The 10,605-nt window shown below is 49.5% G+C and overlaps 1 protein-coding gene across 1 annotated transcript in view; it reads left to right on the top strand.

The window, feature by feature from the left end:
• The first annotated feature begins 756 nt into the window (after positions 1-756).
• Positions 757-10,605, top strand: part of Sdc (Syndecan) — a 125,048-nt gene continuing 115,199 nt past the window's right edge. The window contains exon 1 of the mRNA XM_075690169.1: positions 757-1,063. Within this exon, the coding sequence (XP_075546284.1) occupies positions 995-1,063 (69 nt within the window). The 5' untranslated portion in view covers positions 757-994. The remainder of the gene's footprint in view (positions 1,064-10,605) is intronic.

The following is a 10,605-nucleotide window of genomic DNA, read 5'->3' as shown; positions in this document are numbered from 1 at the left end:
AAAAAATATTTTGAGGAGCGCAACATGACGGCAAGCCACACATTTTTGGTTTCACCCATTTTAAAATCCTCGGTTCAAGTTACGTGAAACGTTCTGTATATCTGGTTATCCGGCCGTCATTTTCTGAGCACTTTCGTCAAGATAGGGCGATTTCAGAACTCCTAGTGCAGGTAGGACAATAAAGAAGGCGTCCACATTAAGCTTCGAATGAAAAAGAAGCCCTAAGCTAACGTAGAGCTATCTACGAAACAGTAATAATGTGTAATCCAAGATCGCTCGTATGCTTTGCATTGGGTACGCGTTAACGAATCCCGAGTCTTCCATTGCTACGTCCCTCAAAATCAGACTGTGGTCCTGGCGCGTAAAACTAGGGGATTTATTTATTTTAATTTGTCGAACAAATTAATCTACATTTTCAACTTTAAAATTTCAGCGTGATGTAAAAAAAAAAGAATACTTGTATGGATGATTCGCTTGTAGATAACGTGAAATCCGAATCAGTAATAAAGAAATGAAGTGCGCGAGAATAAAGTATCGCACATCGGTTTTCTTTGTAGCGCTTTTCTTTTTTTCAATTCCCCAGAAAACACCACCGCCCGAGCCACAGCCGCGCTCAAGAAAACGAAACTGAAACCGCTCTAGCGGAGGCGGGCAACCCTGTATTTAAAGGCTCTTTCGGATTCCGTGAAGTGCCGACAGGCGGAGCGAGGCGTGTGCCGCGGAGCGCTGGTCGGATGAAGGCGTCCCTCCGTCCGCAAAACATCCGCTAGGCGGCTAGGCCTCTTAGTAGCGCGGTTGAAATATCAAGAAGCGGCAATGGTGACTGAATAGTTTGCTGGTTGTGCGTGTGCTGTGTGTTGCTTATGGTCGCAAGTGGAGGGCGGAGGTGGATACTCGATTCCTAGGTGGAAGCACGCCATCGCAGCCCACTGCTCGCCCGGGGAACTTTCGTGGACCGTCTTACACGGATTATCATCTACGCCTAGTCGGAGGAATGTGGAAAGCGACGCTTGTTATCCTACTACTGCTCGCCGTCAATGGAGTACTACTCGCAGCCGAAAAGGTACTGTGCCCGACAATTGGACGCTTCCTTTGAGCTGTCGCTTCGCAAATTGGCGTGTCGCGGCAGCCTCCCTTTCACGGTAGCGTCGGCTACTTTCGACCGAAGCCGGGTTGCGCTTACTGAAGAGCAACAGCTGCGCTTGGCGCAGTTTCTTTCTCTAATGCTTTGCCAAGGTTAGTGACCGAAGCAAGGCAGCCGGGGTTCACGCGCGCGCGAGACAGTTTTCAAAGTCGGGAAGTTTTACCAGTGTGCCCTCTTGCCTTGACAGGCGATGCTGCTTTCGCGGTTTCTCGAGCGTTCTCAAAGCAGAAACTGGAGGTTGTTTAGCTGTTCCCGTGAGCCGCGCTGGGCACTCGAAAAAGCTGCTGCCGGTTTTGTTAGCTTCGGGGCGTTATCAGACGCACTTCGTGCTAGCAGTCATTCCGTTGTGGCACTGTGCCGCCGCTGATAAGCGAGCCGAGCACAGTTTTCTGTCGAGTTTTGCGGCGCTTTGGCTTCCCGTTCGACACACCCTTCAAGAGCCGTGGTTCTGTCTCACGCCTCCCTCCCTTGAAGGGCCGCGACGGACGGGGATTGCTAGTTTGGGTTGGCGTCCTACCGGCGGCAACGCATTGCTAGCCGTCGTAACGTAGCGTGTTTGTTGTGCGTCCACGAAAGGGCGTCGTTTTCGGTTATGTTCGAGTGCAGTCTAGGACCGTGTAGTTCGTGACAGTCGCCGCGCAACTTATGACTTCATTTATGTAACCCGGCTTTGTTCGAGACATTACGTTAACCTGAACTCCGCTGCCTAAGCCTAATGCCTGCTTTGCTATCGATTTGAATAAGCCGAGCGCCCTTGTTTTCACTGCACACGTTTTGCATGATTTGTTCTCAAGCACCGGTCGTTTCACTGAGTATTATCTAAACATTGTACGGCGCATCTGTGATGCAGCCGAGGGCTCTGAATGCGATAACGGCGCCCCGGTTGCGTTGTCGCAATGAGCTGTCATATCCTTCTGCTGCTGTACTACACACGCCGGTGTTTGCTTTCTAACGGCACACGCTGTTCGCGGGTTGTTCGTGCTCCGCGTAAAAAGTCACTACCGCACATGGACGCCATGTGTGCCGCCGGGAATCGTCGTGCCGGGTAGTTGGGTGCATCGCTTGCGCGCGTGCAGCAAGCCGGTCCTGCGAGGGCGGAGCAGTTCGACCACGCTGTATTCCGGCCCGGCCCTAAATGGAGCGGGCACCTTCTGAACTGATCAAATTGGGTGCACTGGGTCGCCGTGCAGCTTAACGGTAGCCATCGGTTACCTGTCGGCTTGTCGCTTCTTCCCGTCTTTGGTTGGTTCCTACTTCACGCCCGGCGGTACTTGGGCCATAATCCTATTACCTTCTCTCGAGCCTCCTTGGCTAGGTGACTGCCGACAGGCGCGTCGGATGTAGCGCAAGCTTGCCTCGTATATCCTTTGTTGGTATTTGGATTATGTCCGCCTTTCTTCTTTTTTTCTTTGTCCGCGCTGGTAAGCTGTGCTTTCTCTAAAAGACGAGCATAGCAGTAGCAGACGCAAGCTTGGACGCGAGTGGCAATATTGTCACTTAAACGACAGGCCAACTTTCATTTGACTTTAAGACATCAGGCCCGGCAATATCGCAAGTTGTGATGCTAGTTGTGGTGCTAGAGCGTGATCCAGACGGTTTTTGCGCCTCTTTGACATGGGTGCCTGGGTACACAAATGAGCAATATCGGTGCTCAACGGTAGGGGATCTTATACGGGTGTCGCACAGCGCACTTTTTATCGCGATGAAGCCCGATCCACATCGAAGTTCTCGATCGCGATTGGTTCCTTTGCGCAAAGGAGCCAATCGTGGTCGAGAACTTCGATCCGCATCGCGCATGATCGCGATCGAAAGTGGTCCTGCCACACCGGTATTACCCACGCTTGTTTTTTGGTAGTTCTATCCGCGTTGGTCTTACACTGTCCTTGAACTTTAATGAAAGCGCAGGTTACTCAGGCGCATGGCAATGATATTCAAATCGAGCAGTTTCACTTAAAACGGGGTTCACTCGTTATCGTCGCCCATGACGTTCATTTGGATCCAGGTGGTATAATAATGCGAGGTCTGTCCAATTGTTGAAAATGCTGCGTTCGATTTTTTTTACTTTCTGCCAAGATTTATACGAATAACGGACTTAGACATTATTTTTTTAGTCGCCGTTGTGCCCCTCAGTGAACTAATTTCACAAACACTTCTTTTATTTACGGACTTCGGAACAAATCTTGCAATTGGAGAATTAAAGTGGTGTTGGCATATATGAACTTAACAGAAATCCTGAGATCGGCACTGGTTTTGAACCACCCCGTTCTCAAACTGTCGGTGAAATGCTGCGTAGCGTTCTACGCATCACTTTTCCACAAATCATTCTTTGAGATTAATGAGAGCAGCATTCCGGGCAAGTTGGTAATCTATTACTCAAGTAATTCTTTGAGCACTGCGGGTGAAAACACATGTTTTCTCGGCGATCTTGGAAAGGTGAATATATCTATAAACCGACGGTAGTCTTATCCCTGAATATCGGTATTAATATTTGTCGCAAGGCACTCGAAAAAATTGGCTCTTCAACCAACTCGGCATTGTCATTCGCTGTATCACCGTGATAGTGCGTTCACAACGTGCCATGTACTGACCAGCGCTAGACTTTGCCTGCGATGCTTACATAAAAAGAAAAAGCGTGGGGGTTTAACCCCTCGTAATCTCTCCCAAACGTCTGCAAAAGTTTCCTTTTTTTTTTTCATCATTAGCGAAGTCGTAGGGAGAAGCGGCACAAAGATGGCGCGAAACTTTTTTTTAGGTCTAGGCCAACACTAGCTTATCGCCTTCGAATGAACTGAACGCATAATCCGGGTCGTCCGCCCGTTCCTCATTGACACGGGACAAAAAGGAACTTCTCAAAAGTGATTACAGTGCGTGTAGATATATTTCAGCCACTCGGTCGAATTCTTTTCTTTTTCGTTTCCAAAATGCCATCTGACTTTGGTTCTTCGGAGTGTCGTGCCTTTGCCCTTCACATCGTGGCGTTAATTGGATTACGGCCTCTACTAAGTGCTGCGCGCGCCTCGGTTCGCGATACCAGCGCGCTATTTATATGAAGGCCTGCACTTAGCGATGCTCTTCAGAGAGCAAGGCCGGGTTGGTCTTGCTGTAGGCGTTCCCAGTAAATTGTAATCTCTCAGCGAAACGCTGGTCTGGTTGGTCTTTGCGCGGCCTCTATATCAGCCGGCAGTGTGGCGCATCCTTGCGTAGACACACCGAACAAAGTTGGCCGGCCAGTTTCCAACGATGTTGTTGGGACTACCCCCCCCCCCCCCCCTCCTGTTTCCCCTCTCCCCGTGTCAGTCCGGACGTTCTCATTAAATCTATCGCGCCGAATGAGCCATGGTACTTTTTTCCCTGTCCACCTTTTTATTTTTCACGTCCTCATTTGGACGATTCGAGCCGCCTTATCTGACAGTCCAATCCAATCTAGTTCACGCTCAATCAGTTCCAAGCTCGGCAATGACGAGATTTCTCGTTTGTGGTGTTTTTATGTGCGGGGGCCGTTGCTCACTCAGTGTTGCCGCCTCTCGTGCTAGCTTTTCCGGCTCCGGCGTTTTAGGCCCATGATTTCCTGCCCGCGTTTATTTGCTTCTCTCCTAACATCTCCAGTAACCACTGATGGCCTTGCCATTCTCCCTCATCAGCGTGTGGGCAGTGTTTTCCTGCTTGAGAAAAGCGTAAACGCATACGTAGCGGCTGTTAAGCATGCATTAAAGATAAACAATATACAAGTTTAGTTTAATAGAGTATTCTGTCAATCTTCTTTCAGGTCACGGTCATGGGTTGATTAGAAAAAAGAATGGACGCTAGTTTCGTATATTTTTTAACATTTCGCGCCGAACCCATGGGACGGGGCATCAGTGTGACGTCACAGTATATTTCCTCATCTTTCAGTCGTTGTGGCTTAATAAATGTTCTTGAAGCTAGCCAAGTTCAGTCCTGGGCTATATTGTAGAGCACATTGCAGTCCGTTACTATAGATAAGCAGTTAACTATGGGCTTCGCTGCGACTGCCTGATGCGGTAAAGGCGGCGGCGTTGCCACACTTCTCCCGTCTTTTCTTGGATATGTATACCATGCCCTCCCTTTATGGTGCAAGCAGCTTATTTATTTTCCTATTGCACAAGGGCAATTTACTGGTTAAGTAATTTTTTTCTGTCTAACGTCTCATTAATCTCTATAGCCTTCTTTTTAAACCAATTGGTACGCGAACTTGCAAACTCTCCAAAGTCTAGAAATGAGCGCGATTGACCGATGCGCACACGTAAACAGCGCCGAAGCAAGAGTGCGCATTTATAGGCACCTTATACTGAGAAATGTTGAATAGAATTGGGCTGTATTAGTGTAATGAGCTTCCGCATTAGCAAAACGGCAAATCGCGCTGTGACGGAACCCCCCCTTTAAGCCAGAAGGGGGCGTTAAGAATACGAGTGGCGCCGCCGCCGCCAAGCTCCCGCACAAACTCGCCGTGACGTCACAGAGCCCTCGTCCGCACCAGGGCGGTCGAAGGCGTATCGGCAAACGGTGCGCACATTACAGCGGACGAAGCTTTCGGTGCACGGAAGTCGCTCTGCCTTGTGCGTTCTGTTGTCAAGTCTCTTTGCGTGGGGGAAAACCAACCGGCCCAACGGCGCGTTCTCGCAAGGGGTTGTTGCCTCGCAACATGTCCATTCAGCTGCGCAAACGTTAGCCGTTCTAGTTGCGTATACGCACAAATTTTTTTTCATGCTGGTTGAGGAAAGCGTATACCGTGTGTGTATATATAATCGCACCACGCAACCGTCCTGGACTGTGTGAAATGCTCGCTGTGCCCCACTTGACTCGCATTAGTTTCTACACCGGGCAGCACTGCACTGGCAAGTTTCTAGTGTCTGAAATGGCGAATCGCGTCCAGGAGAAACGGGCGCTGCGTTTTGTTCGGGTGTGTTCGAGCTCTGTCCCGGCGCGTGACCCCCTAATTCACCCGTTTCCTGACTACTCGCTACGCTGCACAGCATTTCTTAGGGACCACCTAGAAGTCGTCGAGGCGCAATCGTCGTCCCATCAGCAGACCTCGCTCGCGCCGGTAGTTGGTGCTGATGAGTTTCCTGCGTGCTGATCGCTTTCGCGGCCCCATCTTTTTCCCCCACGTGGGTCGGCTACCCTATCCGCATCTGCTGCCCTCGACGATAATGCGCAACAACTAGGTTCGGCGCCGATGCCATGACTGACCTTATCTGTTTGCTTGCTTACTCGCTCGCTCGCTGTCTTGCCGCCATCGCGTGCATCTTCGTCGCCGCCGGTGTGCTTACGCGCGCGAGATTAGAGACGTCGCGTCGTACCCTTCCCATTTTCTGTTAGGGCTGATGCGCGCTCCTTACCCCGTTCGTGCGGTCTCTTTCCTGCACCACCCCCGGCGTCGCAATTTTAAACTTGTGGGATTTCGTTAAACTTTTTTGATTGCTGGATGGTGTGCTCGGCGGTAGTGGCAAATGCGCAGTTTTGTTGAGTAGAACGTTCTGTTTTCTTTTTTTTTTTAATCGGAAATCTCGTTTAGCCCTCGCTTCTGTGCACATGGTTGAGTTACGCTATAAGCGGTGTAACAGCGTTTGGTGTACTACTTCAAGGCAAAGCATTGCTTCATTCTCAGCCCGTTTTGCCGACCGCCGGCGTTCGAATTAGGGGCATTTTAGAATTGTTAACCAGGCTAAAAATTTCGAAAACGTAGGAAAGAAACTTACTGAAGCAATGAGACGAACATTGCCACATTTCTTCACATAGGCTTGCTTGTTTTTGTTTCTTTCTTTAAACATTGTAGAATATAACATTCGATTCGAAAGTTCGGGTATTCGAAAAGCCAGTTCACTTCCTCCAATACTACATTCAGTGCTATCTTGCAGTTTGGATTCCACTGGGCGCCTTGTAAATGGGCAAATTGTGAAAGACCACTATACCATTCCTTAGTTAGATTACAACTGGCACTTGAACAGGCCGATGGACTTTCTTTGTCACGTTTGTTTCTCAGGCTCCGGTGTACTATAGCATCCCTTGATATTCTGTTCTGATGGAACGTTGGAATGACCCCAATATCCAATTTTCGAAACGAACTTCCACCCGTAATATAGCCACTAGATTCGTACTCGAACCGAGCGCTCGCACACCCACATTTCGGCGCCATTTCCGTCGCGCTGGATGTTTCTTTCGGGCGCGAACGGGCCTTTTATTGTGTAAAATGTGACTTCGCACTATCGTAGCTTGTGTGCAGGCGCTAACTGACACCATGCGTCTAGTTCTTTTCGCCTCTGGCCGTTAAAGTTTGGAAACTACTCTAGTGGGGGGGGGGGGGGGGGGGGGAGATCTAGCTGATCTATAGCGGATCTAGCTGGCAATTGCTTGGCCTCTAAGTGCCCGTCTCGTTTTAAATTTGTTTAGGGCAAATGTGCTCCATTGTTCTGTGGTGTAACTATGCCACTTATCGCTGTTAAACAGAAATGAACAAGGCGGCCAAATGCAACGAAATTGTCTATAGCCGGCACCAAATCCGGTCTTGCATCAAGCGATGGCCTTTTATTAGAAAGTGCTGCCAAGCGCCGTCACCACTTATTGTCGTTGCGTCTTTGCTGCGCAAGATGTGTGGATGCTTCTAATGTAGAAGGCTGGTGGGGAACAGGTTGCCAGCTTGGTTGCACGTGGTCGTTTAGCTGTGGTTACGTTCGTACCGGGCGAGGTTCACGCGCATCGCGCTATTATCGGCGCGGGGCGCAAAGGTGGCTCGTGTTGTTGAACGATCCTACGTCGTTGTAACCGTCATATTCAAGGCAACGTTAAATCCTCGTATTTCCTTGACAGCGACGTGGTCGCTGCCGTGAACTGAAGCGAGTGAAGGCCATATAAAGCTGTAGGTTGAGCGAAGTCACTTGCGCGGAAGGTTACTCTGTAATTGCCCATGAAGCGTCCAATGATGTTGTTGCAGTCTCTTCGCTCACGCTTGAAACGCTAGAACACTTGTTTCGTTGAACTAGCAGATGTGCGCCAGAGCCAAGAGACAGCTTTAGTTACGCGTACGTAGAGGCTTCACGTGCGCAAACGTGAAAAGCCTACGTACCTTACGTGCACGCCATCTGAAACGCTTTTAGCTACACGTACGCGACGCACGCCAAGAGGGACCCCGTAGCTCCATCTATCGGGAAATGTGGACACGGCGGTAGCCAATTCAATCCTGTCGCCGTGTTTCGATGCGAGCCGTCTGCGCGCGCGCGGCCCGCTATCGCTTGTTCGTGATCTTGCGGAACTCCCACGCGAAGCTCTCTACGTGCGCAAGAAACGCACGCAAAGAATTGAATCTCACGTATGTCCGTGAGACGCGCCCGCTACGTTCTACGCATGCGCACTGCTCACACGTAGAGGCTCTGCGTACGCAAAGCCTCTACGTACGTGTAACTAAAACTGTCTAATATCGGCTCGTTCCTTACGAACTATTAGAAGTGTAACCGCAATTAGTCCGAACGTATAGCACCCTTTGTGTTTTAAGTCAATCGCTTTTAGGTGTTTCAGTTTATAGTGATGCAACTCCCGGGGCGACTCCTCGCTAGTGCGATGTCCCACCATTCCATTAATCTACCAATAGCTATGGGCGAATACAAGGGGACGCTGTTCTGGCCTTCCTCCGCATTCTTTTCCATTGGCTTGGTTTGCAGACACATTACGTTCTACGGGGCGGGCAGTATCGAAAGAACCCCTGCGTGGCGTGTAACTTTACGCACACACTTCTTTTGTTTTTAGTCCTCGGCAACCTTTCTCTCCCGTCGTATTGCTCTGCTCGGAGCACTTCGCAGGCCATAGAACAGGTATGCCCAGACATATCTCAAGGAGCCATTGTTCCAGAGCTGCTGCAAAGACGCGTGAGCTCTAGGGCCTCGCATACCGAGCCTTTTGACTAGAGCTCCCTACTACGAAGATGCAGAAGCTAGGGAAGACCGCCCAATTCGCTAAAAGCCAGCGCGATATGTAATTTGAATCACGTCATCGAACAGCCGGCTGCGAGCCGCAGATTATATATATATATATATATATATATATATATATATATATATATATATATATATATATATATATATATATATATATATATATATATATATATATATATATATATCATTATCGATATATATATATATATATATATCTCATTATCGATATATATATATATATCTCATTATCGATATATATACACACACACACACACACACACAAAGAGCGGCGTACCACTCGCGAAATGCAGTGCGCATGCGCGAGCTCGGGTCCCTTCTCTGCCTTCTGTGCAGTTTGTCTCGCCGAATACTAACGTGAAATCCGAACGCCGGCACGCATTATTCCGCCGCACTGTTGCAACATGGCAGTTGTAAGTGGCATTCGATTTACTTCTCCCTTCGACCCTCGGTTTAGTCAACGCTGCGGCTGCCCGTTGTTTCGACCGTTGAGTCCAAGTCGAAACGGTTTGCCACTGCAGTGCGAAAACAGGCAAGTGGTGGTGATTTCAATTCCTCGCCGCAGCTGACGCCTGAAGCTGGTCGCTTTGAGAGCGCGCGCAAGGGCGGAGGTATTTTGTCAAAATCGGGGGCTGTGGTCGGGCTGTGCTGCAATGCTCGTCTCCTAGAAACGTCGCTAACATGCACGCGCGCGCGCGTGCGTGCCCGACTGTGTTTTACCGTAATTGCGTCCTCTTCCTTTCTTTTTGCGTCGGTCACTACAACGCCGCATTTTTATCCCTCTTTCACGACACAGCCGCCGCGTTCTTCTATTCAGGAAATGCAAACTGCCTGTTGGGGCCGTTCCTGGGGGCGACCACGCAAACCCGCGCTTTGTCGAAAGTAATTGCCGTCCCTGTCAAGTCCAACCGCGCCGCAACTTGCGGAGCGGGGTCATGCTATCCTGGTGGACGCGTATGAAAAAAAAGTCTGTGCTGAGTTGTACTTTTTCTTGCTCGCAGCTTAAGCGCCCCAGCTTCCTTCTAGAGCTAGCGACGGAAGCTGCACAAAGATTCGCGATCTGCCAGATGGAGTGAACTTTTGCGAGGACTTTTTTCTTTATTTCGTTTTGGTTCTGCTGACATGAACGCCGATTCGCGTGGTCAACAAATTAAAGGAAACCATGTGCTTCTTACTTCACAATTTATCGAGCCGACATAACCTGCGGCACCGCTCCGGAGGGTTCGCCGCCGTTGCGACGCGTGGCAAAAGTTGTCGCGGCAATGCGCACGCACGAATATTCGTGCACCGGTGACCTTGCTAGCAGAGTGTAACGTTTGCTTTAGTGTAGCAGCAGTTTATATACAGGGTACCTGCGCAGCTCAGTAATTTGCCACATCGCTATCGCAGTTCGGTTTTGAAAATACTTCATACCAAATTTTATATATGCTTAGTGATAATAGAGTTTTAGAATAGGGGCCCCAAACGTTTTGGGGCCCCAAAGAAATAGCGTCGAAG

This window comes from Dermacentor variabilis, chromosome 4, assembly GCF_050947875.1.
Source record: "Dermacentor variabilis isolate Ectoservices chromosome 4, ASM5094787v1, whole genome shotgun sequence".
Taxonomy (NCBI): Eukaryota; Metazoa; Arthropoda; class Arachnida; order Ixodida; family Ixodidae; genus Dermacentor; species Dermacentor variabilis.
This window is presented reverse-complemented; position numbering and strand designations above follow the sequence as displayed.